Raw genomic sequence first — 25,774 nt, 5'->3', positions numbered from 1 at the left:
CTGGCACCGATTCCCGAGACAAAGCCTTCTTTACAAAAGGGAATGCCCAGCCCTTTTCGTCTTCAAAAACACCAAGTTATTGCACTTCAAAAATACAACAGATTTGTGGTTCAAGCCCTCCCCACCCTCCCCATGGCTTCTGCTCAACTAAAATGATTCACTATGCACGATTTCTACATTATCTTCAGATTAGATTAAAAGGATTCAAAATGTGTCTCTTTACATGAGGTGCAGAGCTGCTGGAGCTCCTAACTAGAACAGTGCGATTCCAATCTTAAGTCTCTTTCCTTTCATTCCTTCCCCCACCCCTAAAAAACCCTCTAACCTTGCTGGGATATATAAACCTCCCCCCTCCACCCCAAGTCCCTCTCTTTCCCACCCTAACCCACCCATTCACATGTCCAGCAAAACTTTAGATAGTCAGGAATGGTTATTTAACAAGACAATAAAAATGCACACAGCTTTGGAGATGCACTGGAATTAGCCATCCCGTAGATTTTCAGGGGAACTCCAGCGATTCACACTGTAATGCTGAATGGCAGCCGAGGTCAGTTAGCTCTGGATCCTGGCTGCCTGGCTTAAGACACTTTCCTTACTTCAGACTCCGCGTCAGGTTGAGCTGGCAGAACTCGGGTCAGGCTGTTTAGTGGGGCAGTTTTCCAACCAAGAAGCAGCTCAATGGTTTTATTTTTCGTTTTAATGGTTAACTTGGAATAGGAACGTCAAGAGGAGACCAGGGAGGAAGGGAAGTGAGGCGAAGGAGAAATTCCCCTCCCCTCCAGTTTAGTAAGCACCAGAGTATTCAAGTCTGTCCATTCTGAGATTCAGAGCTACTTCCGCAGTCAGCAGGCAGAAACTAAACCTTTCTCGTAAGAGCAGCGTCGTTTCGGTTGGGGTCCGTCATCGTCGTCATCGTCTTCTTCGTCTTCCTCCTCCTCTTCCTCAGATGATGAACTGTCCAGTGTTAAATCCACAACGTCGGCGGCGACCTTGCCGTTCTCTCCATTACCGTTGGGAGTGGGCAACAGCCCGTTCACATCAGAAGAACCTGGGAAGAAAGGCTTCATTAGAACATCTACAAAACTTACTGGCTAACACTTCTCAGCAGCTCTTTCACCATCACCATCACAGCAAATTCCAGAGGGATGCAACCTCCTTGCATATCTGAACAGTATTTGGAGAAGGGGCAGATAAAACATTCCTTCTAGGGAGGCTGCGTATGGAAATCCATCTACTTCAAAGACCAGTGGGGTAAGTGAATACTTCCTGAGATGCCCTGGAAGGCCCATACACCCTGGAAGGAAGATGGTTACTTATCTGTACTGTAACTGTTGCTCTTTGAAATGTGGGTGCAGACATTTATTCCACTCACATGTGCACACACCCAGAGAACTTTGATTAGCAGTACCCATCAGGGCACTGCTCATGCACTCTGGCCCCCAAAGCCCCTCCCCGTAGCTACATACGGGCCGCTCCACCCTGAGCCCCCTCAGTTCTTTGAAACCAGAATCCAAGACTGGAGACTCTGATGCAGACACGACAGAGGGCGGGACTGCAGAAGACAGGTCTGCACTCACATCTCCAAGAACAGTTACAGGTAAGTAACCATCTTTTCTTTGAGTAGCTGCAGACGTATATTTCACTCAGATGATTCTCCAAGCCCTACCTCCTACTGGTACTGCTTGAATCTACTCATACAAGGACTTCAGACCTGCCTTCCCTAAGTTTGCACCTGACCTAGATGCCACCACAACAGCATTATGTTTAGTAAAAGTACGTATGGAAGACCATGCAGCAGCCCTGCAAGTGTCCCCTATCGAAACACTGTTGAGAAATGATAGATATCACTAGGGCTACTTCATAAGCCGTCATAATGTTGGAAGTTCTCCCACCTGGAAATTGTTTGTGTTGAGACCAGGTGCCCTTTCATCCAATCCGCATAAAAGACAAAAGGCCAGTGCAATGATTGAAGTGGTTTAGTCCTTTCCACATAAAATGCCAAACATTGCCTCATATCGAACATATGAGGACACCGATCATCTGAGTGTGGCTTAGTAAAGGATACAGGGTAAGTAAATTACCTGCTTATGGTGAAACTGTGAAATCACTTTGGATAAGGAACTTCAGATGTGGCCTGAAGGACACTGTGTTTGAAGAACTGTGTAGGAGGAAATCCTGCCATTAGGGCCTGCAGTTGGCGGACTCTTCTTGTGGATGTTATAGCAATAAGAAAGGCAGTCTTCTTGGAAAGAAAAAGGAGAGACAAAGAGCAAGCTGGTAGCGGCTCAAATGGAGGATACAGGAGGGTGGCCTGTACAGCATTAAGGTCTCACAATGGGACCATTTCCTTCACAGGTGCACACAGACGGACAATACCTTTCAGAAATCTCACTGTTATGGAGTCTGAGAAAACTAACTTCCCCTGGATTGGAAAATGGAATGCCGAGATAGCTTGTTGAGAGTTCAGTTAACAGCTAAGAGGCAGACGGGAGGACTTCAGATGTAACAAGTAATCCCAAAGCATCCTGAGCACGAGCGAACATCAGCTGAATTCCCCTAGATATTGACCAAAGGGAAAAAACACTTTCACTTGGCTAAACTGGTGGTCCTAGAAGATGATTTTCTACTATTAAGTAGGACCCTCTAAACTGCTTCTGAATACTGCCTTTCCTCTTCATCTAACCATCCATACCGTGAACTTTAGACAGCTCAGCATAGGATATGCAACTTGGCCATGGTGCTGAGTCAGTAGGTTGGAAGGAGACGGAGAGATCTGGGAGGTTGGACAGACAGATTGAGAAGATTAGAGATCCAACCTTGTCTTGACCAAGCTGGCACAATAAGTATCAGTTTGGCAAGGTCTGACTTCAGAGTTTGAGGATAACCTGAGAGATAAGAGGAATAGGGGAAAGGTATACATCAGGGCTGATCTCCAATTCAAATGGAAGGCATTGGTTAAAGATCCTGGACTGAGGCTTGGTCAAGAACAAAACTGATGGCACTTTTACTATCCTTTGTTGCAAACAGGTTTACTGAAGGGATGTCCTGTTCCCCGAGGATGGACCTCACCATGCTGCTTTTCAGAGACCACCTGTGGTGCTCGGAGAAAGTCCTGCTGAGATGGTTGGCCAATTGGTTTTGCGAAGCCGGTAAGCGTGAGGCGGTAAGCATGATGTCTTTGATGCAAAAGTACCAGAACTCTATTGCTTCCTGGCAAAGCTGGTTGGAGCGGGCTCCTCTCTGGTTGTTCACATGAACCATTGTGATGGTATTGTCAGTTGGTATGCTCCCCTGATCTGATCCCCAAAGGCAGGACAAGCATCATAAGTGGCTCAAAGCTCCAGTATGTTGATATGAAAAGACGCTTCCATCTCTGACCACAAATCATGAACCTTTAATGTCCCTAGATGCGCTATTATGGAAGCATCATAGACTGGAGTCCTGGTCAGTAGGGGACAGGCAAAGGGAACCTGACATGCCTTGTTCTGTTTAGCCCACCACAGTAACAAGACCAGTATTTCTGGCAGCACTCAGACCAGCCTGTCCAATGACTGGCAATTCAGGTGATAGGCCAACTTCAACCACGACTGAAGAGGACAAAGATGCAATCTCGTGTGCTGGACCACATAAGTGCACAGGGCCAATATGGTCTAGTAATTTCTGGTATACGTGGACCAGGGTCGAAGGCTGAGATTAGAGGTCCAGAGGCACATAGGCATCATATTGTTTGGAATCGCTGACACAGGAGAAAGGCCCTCAAATTCATAGAGTCTAGTAGGGTCCCCATAAAAATCAATGTCTACTTTGCTGTGTTCAAAATCAGACCCAGGTGATCAAAGAGGTACAGCGTGAACAGAAGAGGACTGAGGACTTATTCTTTGGATCTGCCCCTCACTAGCCAATTGTCTAGGTACGGGAGGACATGATTTCCCCTCCACTGGAGATAAGCCACTACAACCATCATCATGCATTCACTAAAGACACGTGGGGCTGATGACAGGCCAAAGTGGAGACCAGTGTATTGATAATGATTGATTGATGACTAGGAAACTTTCTGTGGTCTGGGAAAATCACCAGATGGAAACAGGCATCCTGAAGATTGAGAGCAACAAACCAGACGGCGTGATCCAATGTGGGAAGAATAGTAGCCAGGGTAACCATGTGGAATTTTATGCGTTTGATGTAATTGTTGAGACCATGGAGATTGAGAATAGGTGTCAACCCTCCCTTGGACATAGGGATCAGGAAGTACCAGGAGTAGAATCCCTTTCCATGATGAAGAGGAACCACCTTCTCTCCAGCTCCCAGAGGACAGAGTCTGGACCTGCTGAAGCAGCAGCAGCGGCTCGTGAGATGGGTCCGTGAAAAGGGATGGGGGTAAACGTGTGGAAAGGGGAAATAGACAGAAGTTGGACGGCATAACCTGACCCCACACTGCTTATTACCCATCCGTCTGTAGTTATTGCTTCTCATGCACTGCAGAAGTGAGACAGCCCGTCCCTGAACTGAGATGTAGTTGAGACGGTCAAAACTGGTAAGCTGCTCTCGATAGGCAAGTCAAAGACTCTGCCTGCCCAAAGATGGAGGAGGAGGAGGATGATGGGCTGGTTGGTTAAAATTAGAACCAGGTCTCTTCTGTGATTTATGCCCCTTTCTGAAGAAGTCTTGTGGCCTAGCAAGGTAGGATAACAGCTGGAAGTATCACTGCAGACAATGTTGCTGGGCTGTTGCTGACCCCGCAAAATGACGACTCTCTGTGGCCTGGGTATAAAATTCCTAATGACTGGAAAGTAGTACAAGTCCTCAAAATAATGCAATGTATCATCAGTTTCTTAGAGAACAAAAAAACTGACCATAAAAGGTAAGTCCTCTATGCTCTTTTGGACCTCAGGAGCTATGCCAGAATTCCGTAACCTCGAGGCCCTTCTCAATGTTACAGATGAGGCCATAAATCTGGATGAAGCATTTGCCACATCCAATGTTGACTGCAAAGAGGTTGTGGCCACTGAATGGCCTTATGCAATAAATGCCTAAAAACTCCCCCTGAAGGATTCTGATAACTAATCTGTAGACATGGACACAGAGTCCCAATTCACAAAGTCATATTTAGGTCATAGTTTCTGCTGGTTGGCAACGCACATTTGTAATGAAGAGACTGAATAAACTTTCCTCCCCATCAAGTCCAACCTCTTAGACGCCGACGTGAGGAGTGGATTTATATCTCCCCTGTTGTAACTTCTCGTTTTCACCATCACAACCAGGGAATCAGGAGCTGGATGTGAGAAAACACACTTGCCTGGGAACATAATTTCTCTTATCAGTACACTGTGGGTGTTAGAGACAAGGTGGGGTATTTCACACATTTGGGAGGCTCTAATTTATAATGAGAGCCACTCTCCTAGGAGCTGAGAGCTGAAGGATATCCAGTAACGTCTGTTTGTTCTCCTTAAAAACCTCAGCTTGAATAGCTAAGATCAAGGCCATTCATCTCAGGAGATCTTGATAGGATTTTAAATCCTCAGGTAGCAGAGATGAAGAATCCACCAATATAGTATCATCTGGTGACAAGGAAGAAGAGGGAAGCAGTGGAAATACATGACTATAACAAGGGATCCAGGATGCACCGATTAAGAGGGAGCTTACTCAGCCAATGGCTGAAGCTCAAGCAGCTCAGAAGGGGAGAGAACAGGTGATCTTGCCCTGGAGTTAGTGGAAGATCGGGACCTTGCCGAATAAGGATCCACCCAAGGATTCCAAGTAAGCCACTTTGGATAGGGTATGACATTAGTGACCAGTAGAAGCTACGCCAGGTGCAGTTATCCCTACTGCATGAATGGTACCGATCCCCATACCACTGGCAATCACCCAGAAGTTTAAGTGACCTCAGAGTGGTACTGTGAATGTGAAGGGATGGAAATGTCTCCTAACTAGATCCTGAAGACCCTTCCACGTAATCTGACTGTAATGGAGAAGCCACTCCAGATGAAGCCAGTAAACGCCTTGCATCATCTGCCAGAGATGGCACTTACAGTCCTGATAAAGGCATTACACTCGGTATCGAAGCTGGCATTGGTACCAAAACCAAAGTTGGTCTCAGACTCAGAGTTAGACAGCGCTGCAATCGTTGTCGGTACTGAAGATTGTACTGAGGGGTTTGCCCGTGCAGATGCTGACCAGGAAGCCACCTGCAACCCTGCCCCATAAGTACGAGGTGCTGCAGTCGACAGAGCCAACAACAGTCTGCAGCCAGTCCCAGTGGTACCAAGGACACCGAATACTAAGCCACCACTGTAAAATGCTCCTGAACAAGTGGTGAGTCAGGAACAGAAAGGCACAGCAAATCCACTGCTGCCCAATACACCGCCAATATGGGAAGCATCCATGATGACACCACTGTTGTTGGGACTGGACTCAATGGATGCCCCACAGGCGGTACCAGAGCTTACTGTACGGTCTCTAACTGGTTTCACATTGGTACTGCAGGGTGGGTTGACAGTCCACCTCTACCCCACATATTGAAAGACTCACGGTGCCAGTCTACATTCTTCTTAGAAGGGGAGGAGGAATCTCTCCAAGCTCTGGAGCGGCTCCAGTCCATTTTGTGAGAGCTTTTCCTCAGATTTCCAAAGGAAGGAGAACAATCGCTGTTCCTCCTGGGCGAGGAATCCAAGTGTGACTGCGGAGTCGCGGCCCGTACCAGCTCAGGTGCTCTCCGAGGGGCCTGATGATCTGTGGCAGTCCCCTATGCTGAAGCAGGCCTCATGTTCTGCTCTAGTAGGTGCTAATTTAAGTGCAAGGCTCTAAACATCTGCATTCTCTTCTTGAGCTTACAGACGGAGCATCTTTCCTTAATGTGCCCTTCCCCAAGGCACAATAAACATTGAGTGTGGGGATCACTGGTAGGGATAGCTACTCCACATGGTGGACAATGCTTAAAACTCAGAGAAGGCGTCACACCTGGCTAAAAACTAACTACACTAAACACTAAACCCTAAACCCTACTAAACTAACTATTTCTTGTTTTTTTTCGGATAAACACTGCGATGGAGAACGTGAGGTGAGACACTACACTGAACGCTCCAACTCAAGCCGCGGCTGGGCGAGAAGGAACTGAGGGGGGTCAGGGCGCCGCCTCCCCTATATAGCCATGGGAGGGGCTATGGCAGCCAGTGGGCACGAGTGCCACCCCAACAGGTACTGCCAAGCAGAGTTCCTTGGCTTCAGTGCTGTGGACAAGCGCACACGTGAACGGAACACACATCTGCAGCCACTCAAAGAATTAGTGTTTGCTCGGGAAATATTTGCACAAAAGTAAGGGACTGCTTCAGTCAGAGATGTTACAGAACAACGCAGATGGATTTGTTGGTAACACCACCACTAAGGAAAGGTCTGGCCTTCCACTGTCCATGAGTGGAGGCAGAACATTTCAGGGTTATTCCATAAGTGAATATACAAAAGATATTCATTCCATGCCACTTTGAAGGCATAACCCAGTTTTGCTAAACAACTGATCTGAATGCTAACTCAACCATTAGGGATTTATTCAAAGGGCTGGAGGACCCCAACCAGAATGATCCCCTCCTTACTGTGCAGTTACTACCTCTCTGATACTACTTACTCCTTTGTGTAGAAAGACGGGGGAACCTATTAGCTGACTTATAATGGTATTCTGAGCAGAGCTCATAAGGTGTTCTACAACTCTCCAACACTGACCCAGCTTCCTGATGTTGTATCAAGTGATTTGTGTATGTTCTTTACAGTTTATCTTTCAGTGCATTTAAAATAGTTCACCCCACTCACTACACACCCACCTAGTACCAATATTGGACACTGAGGGCTGCAGCTTCTCTCTTTCTCAGCTTTGATTGGACACCAGGATCCATCCACCAAGTATTCTATTTCATCTGCATCCTCGCATTCCGTCAATATTTTTGATAGCAGCCTGGAGAGGAAAGAAGATGCCATCTGTTAACCTTGAGGCAATCAGCAGAGCACCTTTGATGACAGAACGCTAAGATGGATCCTCACCTTAAATGGCCCTAAAATTTATGTTTGAAGGGAATTTGGTAGTGAAAAGCTGCTACACCCAAGTCCTATTTTCCCCCCACACAACAGGTACTGGCAGTGCCAACATCCCCAATCCATCCTGACATGGCTTAAACCATGAATCAGAGCAGCCTCCATGCTCAATTCAGTCCTTGGTCTCTGTTGACGCTGCCCATGGTGTGGGAGAGGACAACTACTGTTACTTATGACAGGTGGTAGTTATGTAATGAAGACTTTCCACTAGGAAGTGGGCCGAGATAGCAGCTGTTATTAGACTACATTTGAACACTATGCCAAAGACTCAGCTCCTCATACCCCATCCTGTAGCCCATAAGATCCCTAAAATTTTAATTATAGTAGAACACATTCCCACCCTGCTGCAGGTGGGAAGTTAGACCAATAGACAAGTCCCTTGTGCTGCTCCCCAGACAATATTCTTACGATGCCACATCTATAGTACACTGGGTGACTTGTGCACACATATTCAGTTTATTACGTTATGAAAGGACAGAGTAATCCACCAGATTAAGAAAATCAGGTAGGAAGTGTAGCCTTCCTCTCTTCTCACTCTTTATCAGTCCAGACGCTGGACTTCCCAAGCTAGTGCTGAAATCTCTGGGGAAAGTATAATGCATGCAATGTCCTCCCGCTAGAGGCTGCATCAGAAAAAGCTTCTGTGCCCAGCCCATATTGTGTTGAAAATACAAAAATGATGGCATAGATCCAGATGGCCACCTTACCTATCTCTAATCACGAGGAGACGGACCTCTAACTAAATAGAGACTACCTCTCTGGTTCATCATGCCTTAGAGGTTGGACATTTGCTTTACCACTGTTGAAGTGTTTCTCATCACTGGCCTCAGGAGGGTGCTTAATAGCTATTGGAACAGACCATCTAGAATTCAGATTGTAGAAAGCATCGCTCATGCCTAGGCTGTGGAGTTTTTCCTTTATCAGTATGAGGGTGAACCAACACTTGATTTGTAAAAGGCCATTCATGAAGTTTCCTTGAAGTGCGATACCATTCTGAGCACTGCTTTGCCCTGATTGAGTAGGATCTGCTATTTGATTCACGACAGGATCGGGACAGCTCTAGTCTCCTAGCCTAGCAAAATGAATACTAGAAATAGAACTTTAAGGATGTAAAATGGTTCAGGGACGCTTACACGAGCTCCCTCAACTAGCTTGGTCTTCGGTAGCTTCTTTGGATCTTTACTGGATGAGTTGTGTTCCGTTGCTTGCTGAAACGGACAACATCCAGATGAGACTCCAACATCGTCCGTTCTCGTTTACTCCTAAAGACTGACTATTACTACCAATTTTACAAAAACCGAACAGGTATCAAGTCCAGCTGTCTAGAGAAATGCCAGATTAGTGACAAAGGCACGGACTGGATCGAGTTCATCTTCTCTACATCAGTGTTTTCTGCTCTAAAATAAAGACAACGAAGCTTTGCCAGTGGAGGTAGCACTACCAGAACACCCTTTCTTCTATAAGCTAGTCCTCCGTAGCCAGGCTATAAACGAGAAAGGGAAATGTTCCTGTTGTATTTACTCCGGGGGGAATTCTGCGCACAATGTTTTAAAATTCTGCAAAAATCTGCATATTTTGTCAAAATAATGCAATATAATCATTCTGGTTTCAATTATTTTGGTAATTTATTTAAACTACCATACAATGGATGGAGAATGGGGAGCATCGGAGGAAGTACCCAACCCCCTTTGCCTAATAGTAATGTAGCTAGGTTTGACCCTTTATTTCTAGTTATTAGTCAACAAATATATGCAGCCATATGCTCAGTGTTACATCACAGGCAACTGAAGAGCACGTGAGGGCTGGGGAATGAAACTCACAATTTACATTGGCTACTAACCATCTCCAGAAAGGCCAGTAGCAAACAGTTCATGGAGCACATTTTGATAGGAAATGTTTTCAGTCCAAAAACTTAGACCAGTTCTAATCACAAAAGCACAATAAGCATTTATAAGGCGATACTGTCCTTTACACCCTTCTGGCAATGTGAAGGAGCCTTAAAACTTTTGCAGCTGTTTTATACACCTGGGGGGAATTCACAAAGACAATGGGAACAATTCATTAAGCGGGCAGGCTGCTACATTCTGCTCTGCCTGAGGGGACAGAGCCTGCCCCATGCCTACCTCCTCAGAAACACCCTGAAGCTCTGCCGCTCCATGCCGAGCATGCTGCAATAGCGAGTGAGAGGGACAGAGTGTCTCTCTCTTTCACTTGCACGACTGCCCAGCTCCTCCCTCTCGGCGGTGATTTACGCCTCTACCAGCTGCTCTGGGCACCTGAGCCAACCTGCCTGTGCTGTCGGGAAGTGGCGCATGACTGCTCTTGCAGCTTCCCTTTGCTTTCCTGTCAGAAGTCATTTTTCTGCGGGGAAGCAAAGAAATCTGCGGGGGACATGAATTCTGCACACACGCAGTGACGCAAAATTCTCCCAGGAGTATGTATTGGTAGGCTTGGCAGAATTTATTTAATAATTTTGAAGGATAATCTCAAAGACTATTTAAGCACCTTCTTCCGTTTTCATCTGTTTAAATAATTATTGTTTGACCCCACCTAATTTCCTGAAACTGTGGAAAATTTAATGACAGTAGATGTTGAGATTCAAAAAGTTAAAGCTTTATGACTGTTAAAACAAACATCAAAATATACAAAGTAAATATCTTTAAACCAAACTCTAATAAAGTTCTCAAGCATTTTGCTTACTTTGCATATCAGTAACTTTGAATTTTTACTGTTTACCAAGAAAAATCTAAGCCTATGTATTGGCCACAGGGCAAAGTGAACACGTAATCTAAGCCTAGGTTGCTTCAGATTGACCGAGGAGGACACAAGAGCCAGAGAAGATCAGTAACTATGAATTCCTTGATGCCCTGAGTACTGTCTGCATGACTAAATCCACGGGAATATATAACCTAGGTTGAAGTTCACATGTACTCACTCATCTGCCCTTTGTAGAATTCATCTGAGCTCTTGTGATTGGGTCCATCAGTATATTTGAGGGAATTCCCATTAGGAGGTCTGAGATATCTGGGGCGGGGGGGGGGGGGGGGGGTTCATTTCCCAGAAACAAGGAGCTCTGCAGCTTGTTGCCACCACCATTTTTATGATTGTCAGCAATTTCCACACTGGAGCTCAGTGAATAGTCAGGCTGTCTAGCCATTTCCTGACTCCTGTGCTGCCTTGTTCACATAGGAAACAATGGCATTCATCACTTTGTTCCTTACTTTGCTCTTGGCAGAGCAGGCAGCCAGTTTACCGAGCTCTCCTTTAAGGTGATCAGCATCTAAAGCCATGTTCCTGGAGCTATCAGGGATCCTAGTCAGGTCTGTAACTTGTTTAGGGTGGCATCTGTTGCCAGGACTAGCTAATTCAGTGGTTCTTATAGAGGACTCTTGTCCAGGTTCTGCATATGGAGACCAGATCTCAATGATAAGAGGCAGACATTCCTTGGATAGGGCTATCCTCTTGATAAGACTCAATTCCATCTCTCCATGTTTCTTTATATGATCTTCCAATATCAATGAATCAAACCTTGTTCAGAGATGCACAACGGAAGCAGATCACCTCCAAGGTGGTGGTCTATTATCAAGCATTAATCTTTGAGCAGCTAACATTCTTAAAGGTCTTCCAGGCTAAGGGTTAAGGACTTTCTTTGACGCAGCCAGTTGCCCACGTATGGATAGACTGTGAAGCCTTCTCCCTTCCAGGCTGATGTATAAATGGTCACCATGTTAGTCCAAAGAAGAAAGCTTGGTACGGGTATGTGGACCCCAACACTGAATATTGCATCTGTAGGACACGCCCCCTCACAGGCCAGTTGTTCTCTCATCAAGTTTTTTCAAAGGGCATAGAAACCCCCTACGGTTCACAATCTGAAGGCATGGGCTTTTAGGGTCGCCACCCTAATGTTTGGGACCCACAAGAACACACTGGGCAGCATAAGATGACAGAATGAAAGAACTCTCCTCCAGATATATTAAACACAGTCTCCACAAGGGGCAAAAAGGGGAGATTGGTTTGGGGTTGGCCAGTCTTTAAGGACCTTCCTTAAAATTTGTGGCTTCAGACTCTTGCCCCAGCTTGGGGGTGACAAAATGCAGGCCCTCCTGCCTCCCAATGTGGACCATAATGCTCTTGGTTCTCTGGTCTTCCTCCTTCATATGCTGTTTTAACAAAGTGATCCAAACTCGACTGGCTGGATCAGAGCCCAGCAGGGCCATCTACAAACCTTAGAGACTTTTTTGGAATCCTACTGGCACACTTACAAACAGCATGGAAGGCACAGTAAGTGCTGGGGAGTGCTACCAGACCTCGTAACATTGTTAGAGGTACAATGCACAGGATCTTCCATCTGAAAGCTTAACGCTTACTCACAAAAAGCTCCTCTCAGAAAGCAGCACAAACAACTAGTGTGACGTTATAACAAAGACAATTCAGTTCTTAACAGCTTGAGGTTCTTTGAACCTACCAAAGTAAGGTTATTGGATGCAGACACTGTACCACTAGAACCATGAACCAACAAGCCCCTTTTATTCATGGAAGAACATTATAAAAGCATCTTCGTTGTACTGTCTCCATCTACTGGCAGGGAAGAGCCTGGATTAGTACTGAACGATGCAAGACTACAACCCTAAGCTGCTTTGATGAACCCAGACCAAAAGAATCAAAAGTAAAAATAAAATCATTTCAAGAACATATTCGTAAAAACAACGGCTAAAAAGCCAGGAAAATTCCAAACTAAGCTTACAAGAACCCCAAACCTTTGAAAGTGTGGATATTCATAAACAAGGTGCCCAAAGTACCCTAAATATACCCCTACAAAGATTCCAACCCCATTATCTTGTTCCTTTTATAGGAACTCAATATATATATATATATATAAAAATTGCCAGCAAAGCTTTTTCTAAGGACTTTAAGGAGTTTGCAGCCTACCACTACAGACACTATTTGCACAGTTTGCAGGTGGAGTATCCAAAAAAATGTACCCACAGAGCACTGGTTTATAACTGCATTCATACCTCCATCTTAGATGTGCTAGCTCTGCATCTAATGACACCTGGATTAATGGCTGGCACATACTTATGACGTGCTGAGAACTGCTTGTGAGGTACTGAGCACCTTCAGCATCTTGCAGGATCAGGCCCTTAACGAAGGAGTGGGAGAGGAGTGCATGCCGAAGGCAGCCTGTCTTGTCAGGAGTGTGTAAAGTAGTTTTACTCTAGGGAGTGTAAATGACAATCAACAATCACTGCATGGAAAAGAGCAAAGCATCCTAGCTTTTGCGGTCACCAAGATGAAAAATGAATACGGTTGTATGAGTTTCAGAGCGAGCTGATGAGAAACTACAGAATCAAAAAGCAAAGACTAATGACCGAGTCTCACGCAAACCCACTACCACCCGTAACGGGGAGGTTAGTCTCTTACATGTCCATGGAGCAATTATATATTTTAAACTTAAAAATAATTTTGAAATGGAAGTGGATCAGCTATAAGGCCTTAAAAATCAGAGCATGAGCCCAACGTGGAAGAGGGTGGGGAGGAATAACCAAAGGGGCAGAAGAGGAAAGAGGGTGTGAACTCACCCGTCAATTATTAGCTGATCATAGGGTGCTGGTTTGTCACACACAGGGCACATCCAAGTGGGTTTCTTCTCATTCATCTGGAGGTAGAAGACTGCATCGAAGCACTGTAGGTGTGCACAGGTCTCAGCCCGGCATGGGACAGACAGACGCATCTTCACCAGCTACGGGACCAAGAGCAGACAGACCAGTGACCCATCCCACCATTGCATCACTAGATGCTTCCCCTTCCAAAATTGGATACTGGTGCCATGTGCAAATACACAAGAAACTGCTTCTAGATGTTTCTGGTGAAAAAGATGATTATCCTGTAAAGATGGTTTGGGCGGAAGAATAGGAGAGCTAATGTTAAAAGCTTGGATTGCTGTGCAAAAACTTACCGGGCAGATGAGAGAGACTCGAACACCTGTAGTAGCAATTTCACTGTCTGGATCCAAACGCAATTTCTCTTTTACTGTATTCAGGAAGACAAGAGGGGATAACATTAAAGCAATAAACATTAAGTTTTAAACCTGGGAATAACATGTAGTGTAAGAGGCAAGCTTCTGCGATTGTCACATGGGGAAAAAACTGCTGATGCCGGGGAGGATGCAGTAAATTCTCTGCAATATGCAAGCAACTCAGTCAACCATGGAGAGCAGGGACAACAGGGTGGGAGGTGGTAGTAGGTCACTTCGCTGCAACCTCAGGGCAGACACTGGACAAGTACCTGGCACTCAAGCTAGGGGCTCACCACCCAAAAAAAAAAAAAAAAAAATCATAGTAAAATGCAGAGTAATGCACAGCAATAATGAGGCAAGCACAAGAGATAGCGAGGCAGCTGGACTCCTAGTCCAACTGACCCTCCTAGTCTCACCTGAGCTGAATAGACTAGCTCTATCCAGACCCCAGTGGGATGCAACTCTGGAGCTAACCAATGAGCTGGGCTGCGGGCATACTGGCCAGTTTCTACACTGCAGCAGCCTTTGTCAGGTCTGGGAGATTAACATGTGCAAAGCCAGAGAGCAAGCAAGGCAAGAGGTCCGGCCAAAATGCTGTTTTCCAAGGAGGGAATAGGCATATTTGGAAGGAATCAACACATTAGGAGAGGAGGTAGGGAGTTCAGTCTCTGCTGAAGCTCACCGGTGTAAAAATCTGGTGGGACAGCAGACAGAATCAAGGATGATACTCTAGCTGGCAGGTGAAATGTGGGGGCCTACATGACTGCAGAGGCCACAGGGAGACAACCACTTACAGCTTTTGGAGGGACATGTTTTTAATCAAACAGGTGCTGAACACACACAGAATACTGTCCCTAAACAAAATCACTCCATAAACATTACAAAAGCTGCCACTAGCGTGGCTGTTCATACAGGTTTACTGCATTTCCACCATCTCCTCTCTTTGGGGAAGGGTGCATTACCTTGGCTGTTTGAGACCATAATAAAACAGCTCTATATAGAATCTTTATGCAATTTTGAAACAGAAACAGCTCTATGCCAAGATGTTGCTTTACAACTAAAACATAATGGCTTGTGGGGTTGTATAGTGTTGTTTTATGAGAAAACCAAGCACTAAATTCTGCAAACAGTTAAATTAATTTTCCATCCAGTCCAGCTGATCATGGGAAATGAGAACAACTATATCCTAGGAGCTATTAACTAGCATCATGTTCTTTTTTTTTAAATGGGTGATGAAACTTTGGCTTTCAGCTCCACAGTTAGGCATCTAAGTACCTGATTTCAGAAAGTGCTCTTATAGCAGTCAACAGAAACATAGGCAGAGGACAATAAATCAGCCCTGGGAAGCAAGTGGAGTTAAGGGCAGTGTTAGTGGTTAATGAAATATAGAGGTGATCAGAATCCAAAACTATCTGTCAAATGCACTGGTGAGCTATCGTAGCAGGGTTTACAAGATACTTGGATCTGGCAGATTCAGATGCCCCAAAAAATGAGTTTGTGTAAACCCAAAGTGATGGTAATTCTCATTAGCTCATAACGTGACCAGAGAAACTAAACAAAAGAAAGATGACTCCAGCGTTAAGAATTTAACAAAAGTAATCCACCTCTGCCAGCCAAATGAAGCCAAGGTTTTTATTAAACTATCTCACTGGAGTTTGAGGTGATGACAAAAATCAAGCTTGCGAACACTGAAGGCAGGAAATCCTGTTTGTAGAATATTTGCACGATGGTTCCAGACTTTGAGGGGATATATCATAAGCATTAGTTTTGAAAAGAAGAGCCATTCTACTCTGATTACCCACGGTCCTGTTTCAAGGAAAAGGAAAGTGCTGAGCTCAAAGAGGAATGATGGGATCTGGTTTTATTTATAGCACTAACGGCTAGGGGAAATGGGAGTGCAGTCCACAACCGCTGCTTCAGATATGCTAGATACATAAGCCTCACAACAACTAGTGACTGCCAAACACTTAGCTGGTTGCCACTTTCCTTCCCCTTATGCTCAGACTGTCCTAAGCAAACATGCAACAGTTCTGCTGATGTCCATCAATCACATGGGACCGCTGGTTATTTAGGCACAATTGTGCCAAAACCACTGCCAGAATGTTGAGCTGGAAGAGATCAGCATGGCCATCTGCACCACACTTGGGCAGGGATGGGAGCAAGGGGCAAGGTACAAAGTTCTATTGGGACCACAGAGAACCCTAAAGATAGTTGTACAAATGGATGCTGGAGTTTGGCTGAACTGCTGCAATGTAATAAGTCTTATCTAGCACTTTTCATCAGTAGATCTCAAAGCACTTAAAGGAAGTTAGTATCTTTAGCTCATTTTATCAATGAGGAAACCGAGGCATGGAGCAGGAAGTGACATGCCCAAGGTCACCCAGCAGGCCAGTGACAGAACTGGGAATAGAACCCAGGTCTCTTGATTCCAAATTCAGTGTTCTACCAACTAGGCCACACTGCGCCTCCTAAAGGCATGTTGACTTCTCTCTTTTCAATATAATCAGTCATTTGTAGCTAGTGACCAGGCTACAAGGACCTGATACATCTGAACCATGCGTTTTCCCCAAGACATTAAATAGACCCTTTTTTCAAATTGTGCCTCCTAAGCCCGGTAAGTGCAGTCTTTGGTTAGTGTAGAATACCATAGCATGATCTTTTTTATTGTCCTCTTATACAGAATTAAGTGCTGCGGCCATTATGTCATAATATAATTTGGAATCACTGAAAGACGAGGTAAATTCCTTGGACTATTAGGAACTGATGGTCTGGCCTTGCCTTTGAAAGGTAATTTCCCTAGATTTCCAATAAGGTTCTGCATTTACCCAATACCATGATCTATCTGAAGGGGTTCGACCAAGGATCACCTCTTTTCTAAAGGTCTATCATCGGATTTGAAAGAGGTGCTGTGAACTCCTGCTCTCAGCCCTAAGAACTGAACACAGGGGAATTGGCAGCAGGGCATCTCCACAGAAGAGTTCTTTGCTCCAGAGATTTCCTCTGGAGATCCTGCAGGTGCTCTGGCAACATTCATAATTATTCACCCAAAGGCAGGAAACCTCTCATCAGAATGACATTGACCCTCAGCAGCACTCACCATAATATGATCTGGGAATGAATTCTAAATCCAACTGAATGTCGTCATGATTTATCTGTATAGCCACAAGAAAAAGTGCTGCAAAAATCTCTGCACAGATCTGGGGCAATTTGATAATGTGCCTAATACACAACTTAGCAAAGTCACTCAAATTTGACAAATGTTTTTTTATAGAATTGCAGAGGACGATTCTATAGAAGTTGACAATTGTTTCTGCACAAATTTCTAGTAGCCTTACTTCTCAGCCTTTCCAATCTGATGAAGGCTGCATGAACTTTAACAATGACATGGACTTACCGAGTGCCTTGCAGAGCTCTGGATGTTTGATTCCAATGGTTTTCAACCTCTGCAGCAATTCTGCTGAGGTCATCTGCCGCACTAAGTATAGGCCCACTGAATAACTCTGAAGAGAAAGGAAAGGGACAGGGTGAGGAGAAAGGGCACACTCCACACACATGCTCGTTTATTTCCCAAGTCACACAGTCATTTACCTTTCCATAATTCCCCCATGTAACCGTGATACGATTGGTCGCTGCAGACAGGTACATGAGATGCGTGAGGTTAATGGGACGACAGGGCCTTTTAGGCTCCACTCCAGGCTTGTTGGATGGATAGTAGCCCTATAGCAAAGACAGACATTTCTCTCTTTATTTTACCAGACACGCTGCTGTGGATTTTTTCCTTTTCAGCTACAAGAACATCAGCCTTGCAAAATTCTACTCATGCACAGAGTAACTTTTTTGGATAAGATCATCAAGTCATAGTAAAGAGCAGGGAAGTTGACACTGTACTTTCATGGCAGTTTCGCAAGAATACTGTTAATGAACTCTACAAAACAAATCCATTACACAATAAGCTTCAAAGCCAAAACAATCTACTTCTAGCACTGCAGCTCCCCTTCTGTATTCGCCAGATAACAATTTCCAGAAAAAAACAGAACCATTTAAATTGCACACATTCTCCCTGTGCTGTCAAGTGACACTTCGTGGCTGGGTTGACTTACCGGCACCGAGCAGTAACTATGATTCACTTTTACTGCGATGTTTGGAGGGTACTGATCCTCCTGTGGGGAACTAGTGTCCGTGTAGCAGATTCTGGAAAGAAATGGTGACCTTTAAATGTCTACATCCCATATGCGATTTAAAAGATCTCTAACCTAATATATACTATTGACTTCAACAGCAGCCAGCTATGAGTACCAGCCAAACTAAACTAGGCTTGTCATCGGGTCAAACCAAGCCCATTAAACCCAGGAATCTCTACTGAGGACATGATATAGACTTAGCATTATGCTGTGAAGCCGAATTTGATATAACCAGCGGTTTCTATTAAAGCAATAACTCACATCATCTGCAGAGAACCAAGAGGGCCAAAGCAGCAGAAAGTTATGTTGTAGACGCTTGTGCTATCCTTGCAAACAAGGGCCTTGCTTAAAGTGATCAGTTATTTTAGCTACTGAACACAGAGCATTGAAATGGTTACCATGTTGTGCTAGTGATCTCCCTCCCCTAGTTTTCTGCCTCATGGGTTTAATTAATTTCATGCTATTCAGACGTACCTTAGCACAACCTGAACAGATTTCACACCGGCTTGTAACTCCCTGGTAAAACAAAACACAAACAGACTTTCATTTAACAAAACCTCAGTTTTCTTCTTTATCCAATCAACAAAATAACCTAAAGTTATTAGAACTGATTTTTTTTTTTTTTTTTAAAATCACTTGTCAGGGTTTGTGCCGTTTACTTTTAAGATTTCACTTGTTCTGGAAAATAGGAACAGTCTGGTCAGTTTCATTTTCCAGCTCTCGTGCACTAGACCAAGGCTGTGGTGTTTGGGTTTCCAAAATCGCAGAGAAATGTTTAAAGACAAATATCTGTCTTCATCAAAATATGAAGTGACCAAGGAAACATTTCCAGACAGATGAGATTTTGTAAAACATTCCCACCCTCTGCCCCCCACTATGCTTAGGCTGACAATGTCCCTACAACATCCTCTTCATTCAATTAGTAAACTAAAACTGCTCCTTCAAATCGAGGAATCTGAGCATTAGGGTACCAACAGAATATTCCTGTTGACACTATTCGCTTTATCAAACTGCATATTAACTAGTTTCAGAAAAGCTGCACAGCAGAATACGGGGTTCTTACTAGAATGTTTTAGACAGAGGCACAAGATGTACTCAAACTTATGCCCAGACTGAATTCAGAATTTTGCCTGGATTTGACAGTGAGCGTGTTTCACAATCCAATCCTACTTTTAAATTGTTTAAAGTTTTCAGGAGGTTGAGTTCAGCCCGTAGCTTACAGGAAAAGGAGTTACTCTGACAGCTTTAAAGAGTCCATCAGCAGGGACCATATTTAGATACTTCTTGCTGGTGTCAGAGAAGGCAGGACCTACCCCGAATGAGCACTGCATGTGATGTCAGGCGCTCACTAGAACCTCTACAGGGAGTGCATGCTACATTCTAATCAGACTACAGGTGATGAGAATCCCCTCACAGATCCAAACAGTCCTGGCTTTTCTTTTCTCCACAGTCAAGATACAGAGTAAGCAGTCTTTTGTTAGATCATCCCGAAAGGTCTGCCCAAGTCTTGGTATATTGTTTCCTCTCTGCTGGTCTTTGAATGGCATTTCCCAGCACTACTTTCATCTACGTAGATCACCATATTATTTGGGTACTTAATTTAAAAATAAATATTCAAGAAGGAAGCTCGCCCCGATCTGACACATTATTATTCAGTTGTTTACTGTGGGAAAGTTGTATCAGAGTTTTTACATTTCACTCAGAAGCCCAAAAGGTTTGTCATCATTCTGATCTCTCATGGCAACAGAGTCACAGGCCAGCTGCAGAGTAAGCTTTATCTCCTGCACTGATGTATCTTGCTCCTGGGGTTGAAAGTTATGTCACTGAAGAGGAACATGGTTGTCATGGGAAGTTCTAGTGGCAGAGTGCAAGATAATTGCTCAGGTAGCTCTTATAAGAATCCTCATGTAATGGCATTAAGTGTAGAGCTTTTAACCTGTGATTCAAAAAAGATTCTGCAAACCAATTCACACTGTAGGCTTAAAAGAGAAGTTTCAAGACCTCAATAATTGCATGCTGTTTGTCCTGCCTAAACTTACTATTCTAACTGGGATTTATTGCACTATCCAGAAGGAAACCCTACAGAGACCAAGACAGATTGGACGGTGCCAAAAATGGTTATGGGCCTCATGTTGGGGAAAAGCCTGTCTGCTGGTGTTCTCAAGTGAGCAGTGTTACCAGACAGAGAACAGAGACCCAATATGGAGGGAAGACTGTCAGGAAAGTTATGCATTTAACCGGGTTTTAAAAATACACAGCACAGAGTACCTGGAATTTCTGATCAGCTCCACTTGTCTTGGTGTCAGTGCAAAAATGCACGGACTCTCCTGAAGCTTCTCGTTATTCTGTGGGACTGAAGAGAAGGAGAAGAAAAAAAAGAGGAGACTTTATACTCCAATGTACATCCAAGTGCTACTGAAATGAGTAGTGTTCGATCCCTCATTTCACTTCCTGTTTATCAATACACCCACAGTTTGTTTAGAGAGATATTTGCTTCTTTAAATTGGCATTGGAGAAGAAGTCATCTGCTGGGCTTAGAGGATGCTGCTATAAAGCCAAAGAGATGCATGGATAGTCCAAAAAGGGAACCTTCTCATGGTAGGATAATGAAGGGAGAGATTAGTGAGACAAATGTCTTTGCACCATTGATCAAAATGCACTGCTCACTCCTTGCCTGCCTGTTTTGTTACCCATGCAACTAACACGCGGTGGAATCTGTCCCACCCATTTTTTAATGTGTTCCCTCAATTTCCCAATCAGGCAACAGGTGCATACTTTAAAATAAGAGCACATTATGAGTGGAATCACAGCATGAAGACTAGAATTCAGGGGGAGAAATGTAAGCATGTGTCAACGCATAACATGAAAGTATTTATAGATAGGACCATTAGACTGGCTGAGGAAAGGGAAAAAAGCAATCTAACATCAACATCAGGTGATAAGATAGCATGAGAACGCTGGCCCCAAAGGGCAGAGAAAAGAGGTGTCAACAAATACAGTAAGTTAATGGTGCAGTTTTAGGTATGGTAATGTAATGATCTGTAGACCGATAAGGAGATACTGTTAGCCACAACCCAGAGCAGACAAAAACTGGATTAAAAAAAGTCAGTTTAATTTTAATAAAAAAAATCCAAATGACATACGTTTTTCTTTTTTAAAAGAAGCTTATTTAAAATTAAAATAGAAATTATGACAGCTATGTTAAGGCCTAACCTTACTCTAAGGTATTAAAATATTTCACACTGAACAACATTCAAGCAGTACATGTTTCCAGACGACATTTTTAAAGAAAGCCAAACCATGGCACTGGTGGAAGTCAGAGTTTAAGGCCAGAAGGGACCACCAGATCATCTAGGCTGACCTCGTGTATATTGCACACCACATCATGGGGGTGATGAAGAGGGAGGGGATATTCCTCCTATCCCCTGTTGCTGACCAGTTTAGAGGCAGCAAATCTCATTGGCTAAGCACTCGTTACCTAAAGTGCTAAGCAGCAGTAGCCTCTTCTGCCGGTACAGACAGAATATTTTCTTCATTTCAGTTTATTAGACTAGATCAGTTCAAAGACTAGATCACTCAAATTTGAAAAACAGATTGGGAGTTGGAAAAGCAGGAAAGCTTGTTTATCTCTTTTGATCTATGAATAAAAACTAGGTGTGAGGACTACATCTACTAGTTCTAAAATCTTGAATGACATGGTGACCAGAGACCAATTCACCAACTGCAAATAATACTTCCTTTAATAAATTAGTTTTAAATGCAAATAACCAAACAAAACAATTTTTAAAAGCTGCCTTGTGCATTTGCAGTTGAATTCCAATTTCCATGCAAATGTAGCTGGACACAAATTACCAGTAAAAATGAATCTAGTAAATAAATATTTCATTCACCATTTTCTAATGTAATAAAAAGTCAAAATTACAAATCTGAATAAATGTATATGAAGTTCATACAATTGCTTAAGTGTGTACAGGGTATCCTTCTGGTTAGCAAAAATAGTTTCCAAATTACACCAGTGAGAATCAACCTCTTCAGAAATTAACTAAAAAGTACAAATAAAAAACAATTAAAATCAATGAGTCACATCAAGGTTTCCTGCTTGGTGATTTAAATTACTTTGATTTATTTTTTTAAAATCAATCCACCCTGCAAGAATCCCTCTTCTTTTTCAAAGCAGCCACCTTTTCCAAAAGAAATGCCTGTACCCTGATTGAGAGTACAAACCTCAGCATCAGCAGCGAAGCCATGACCCGAGCAGTCTCCCCACTTATCCCATCATCACTGTAGGATTCGGTTTTCATCTGAGGTTACGATCATCTCTCTTCATCAAAGTATTGCCCAGCAGCAAGATATCTAGCATACCACCTACCTCAAAATACATAAAAGGGCCTACCTCTACAACATGGCAAATGGCAGCGGGCAGACACCACGGGTGAGGTGTCACTCCAAGATTACCTCTTTCCCTTGTCACTCAAATGTAATTGGGCTACAAGTCCTGCCAGAGGCTGGGGAACAAAACAAGTATGACTGTGAGGCAGCATAGCAGTGCTTTCCTCAGACCACAAAACAGAGACTGAAGCAACAGCAGCCCTGGTCAATACGACTCCATAGGAAAAGCAATATCTGCCAAAGCAAAACTCTCCCTTTCCTTCTGCAGCTAGTGGGCTATCCTTGAAAGAGAAAAGGAAACAGAATTACGAGACCTGAGCCACATGGGTCCCTTTGATCTTTCTTTATTTCTCTCCATGAAGGAGCTGGGCAACTCATCTTTCCTGGCAGAGAGTTCGGCTCCTCTCACCCATAGCCAGTCAATACCTCTACTGGGTGAACCAGAGGAGGCTGCTAGAGGCTGATGTGAGTGAAGAACTCTTAGATACTCCTGATTCAAAAGAAGCTAGAAAAAAATGTAAACTGGGTCAGCCCAGTGGTCCATCTACTCCAGTATTCCATCAACAGAGGCCAGTACCAGATACTTCAGAGGAAGGGGTGTGTGTGTGTGTGTGTGTGTGTCCGGGGGGGGGGGGGGGGGGGAAGAGTGGGAGAAAACGGTTCAGTAAGTTGTTATGGGATAATCTGTCCCAAGGGAGAATTCTACCTGATCTCAACTAGAGGTTGCTTTATGATCTGAAGCATGAGACACTAGTCCCTTTCAAAATCTTACGGTAAGCATTAAATAACTCATACATGAATTGTCCTTGGCCAACAGCCAAAAAAAAAAAAAGTCATGTAAAACTATTCAATACTTAGAACATAAGAATGGCCATACTGGGTCAGACCAAAGGTCCATCCAGCCCAGTATAGTGGCCAATGCCAGGTGCCCCAGAGGGAGTGAACCTAACAGGTAATGATCAAGTGATCTCTCTCCTGCCATCCATCTCCACCCTCTGACAACAGAGGCTAGGGGCACCATTCCTTACCCATCCTGGCTAATATCCATTAATGGACTTAACCTCCATGAAACTGTCCAGTTCTCTTTTAAATCCTGTTATTGTCCTAGCCTTCACAACCTCCTCAGGCAAGGAATTCCACAGGTTGAGTGTATGCTGTGTAAAGAACTTCCTTTTATTTGTTTTAAACCTGCTGCCCATTTAATTTGGTGGCCCCTAGTTCTTATATTATGGGAACAAGTAAATAACTCTTCCTTATTCACTTTCTCCACACCACTCATGATTTTATATATCTCTATCATATTAACACTTAAGAGTTGGGCACTTTTAATCAAAAGCGAGTTTCAGCCAAAAACCTTTTCTGAAAGTGAGCTATCCCCGGTACATGAGTTACAGCTTTTCTGAACTGTGTGGCTTTTGTGACTTGCTGGGATGAATTTCTGTTAAAACCCCAGGGTAGCAAGATATAAAGAAGTCAATTAATTATGAAGTTTGAGCTAGATCAGCAAATCTCAGACTTTATGACAAGACATAGAACCTAACACTTACAAGTACTTGGCATAGCCCTTTAGGATTTTAGTCCAATATAATTATAATGGATTCTTATTCTGAGAAGCCAACCCACAAGCCAGTTTGAGAACAGCTGAGCATAATCACATAAAGCTCATGCTCAAATAAATTGGTTAGTCTCTAAGGTGCCACAAGTACTCCTTTTCTTTTTGTGAATACAGACTGACACGGCTGTTACTCTAAAGCTCTTTGATGTCAGAATGATCGTTAGTTTTAGGGTTTCCCTACACCAAGCTGTATGTTGTATCAGTGCATCATATTTAATAGCCTGGGAGCCTACTACCTAACTCACCACCTCTCTTTCTGCAACACACTCCCACAGTTGTGGTCAGTGGAGGCAATGCTAGATTCTCCACTTGATATATGAGAGAAGGGGCTGCTGGCATGGGAGTCTCTGTAAGAGCTCCGGAGCTCTGAAGTGTCCTTCCACCCCACAATCCAAAGTAGCCCAGATTTGATGACTTTTATAGTATGGTGCAGTGCCCATTCATTTCCCTGACCTTTGAAAATACATATTGACTAATGTAAGGGGATGGTAGTGGAGTTCATACTGGGACTTGGGTGAGAGCCCATTGCATTTTGTTTTTATAATTTTAAATACAGTAACTGGCAGGGTTCTCAGGGAATATGGATGGGCACTTTTTATTCAAACTCAAAGTGAACCAATAAATCCTCCAATTTGTTCACCTCTGAGAACTAGCCCAGAGAGAGAAATGAAGCAACAGCTTGAAAATATGCTCTTGGGAGGATTTCTCAGTGGATGTCCAATGCGGGGATGTGTGTTTTGCAATCAAGAGAATGCAATTGCCTCAGCCATCATAGGTATGTCTACACTGCAATTAGACACCAGTGGCTGGCCTGTGCCAGCTGATTCAGGCTCGCAGAGCTCTGGCTAAGGGGTTCGTTTAATTTCGGTGTAGAGGTTCAGGCTCGGGCTGGAGTCAGAGCTCAGGGTGATAGAGCCCAGGCTCCAGCCTGATCTTGAACATGGGTTCCCTAGGGAGATGGTGGAATCTCCTTCCTTAGGAGTTTTTAAGGTCAGGCTTGACAAAGCCCTGGTTGGGCTGATTTAGTTGGGGTTGGTCCTGCTTTGAGCAGGAGGCTGGACTAGATACCTCCTGAGGTCCCTTCCAACCCCGATATTCTATGATCTATACTGCAATAAAACAGCCCATTAGACTGAGCCATGCCAGCCTGAGCCACAAGTTTTTAATTGCAGTGTAGACATCCCCCAAGGCAGACTGAATATACACAGGAACTGAGCATGATCTTCAACAGGGGAGGAAATATTCTGGCAATTGTATTACTCATAGCTAGATAAAAAGCAGTATACAAATTGCCAAGTAGATACCATCAAAAGGTATCAAGCAAACTGAGATACAGTTTACTCTGACAGTGGCTGGAACACGCAGATTATGTAGCCCTCTGTTCCCACAATGATACCAGCAGATCCCCCTCAGGCACTGCCTCCAAGTGAAGACCACAGCACTCTGCATCCACAATAAGCAAGCATCTCTCCCCTCAGGAGAACCAGCCAAAAT

General features: G+C 44.0%; 1 protein-coding gene across 1 annotated transcript in view; it reads right to left on the bottom strand.

Moving 5' to 3' along the window:
- Positions 1 to 540: 540 nt before the first annotated feature.
- The window catches only part of PIAS4 (protein inhibitor of activated STAT 4), a 33,677-nt gene continuing 8,443 nt past the window's right edge, over positions 541 to 25,774 (bottom strand). Inside the window, exons 3-11 of the mRNA XM_074939163.1 lie at positions 20,545 to 20,629; positions 18,751 to 18,792; positions 18,196 to 18,286; positions 17,684 to 17,812; positions 17,490 to 17,595; positions 14,036 to 14,109; positions 13,659 to 13,819; positions 7,812 to 7,942; positions 541 to 1,048 (exon numbers count right to left, since the gene is read on the bottom strand). Coding sequence (XP_074795264.1) covers positions 843 to 1,048; positions 7,812 to 7,942; positions 13,659 to 13,819; positions 14,036 to 14,109; positions 17,490 to 17,595; positions 17,684 to 17,812; positions 18,196 to 18,286; positions 18,751 to 18,792; positions 20,545 to 20,629 — 1,025 coding nt within the window. The 3' untranslated portion in view covers positions 541 to 842. The remainder of the gene's footprint in view (positions 1,049 to 7,811; positions 7,943 to 13,658; positions 13,820 to 14,035; positions 14,110 to 17,489; positions 17,596 to 17,683; positions 17,813 to 18,195; positions 18,287 to 18,750; positions 18,793 to 20,544; positions 20,630 to 25,774) is intronic.

The sequence above is a fragment of the Natator depressus genome, chromosome 25 (assembly GCF_965152275.1).
Source record: "Natator depressus isolate rNatDep1 chromosome 25, rNatDep2.hap1, whole genome shotgun sequence".
Lineage (NCBI taxonomy): Eukaryota > Metazoa > Chordata > Testudines > Cheloniidae > Natator > Natator depressus.
This window is presented reverse-complemented; position numbering and strand designations above follow the sequence as displayed.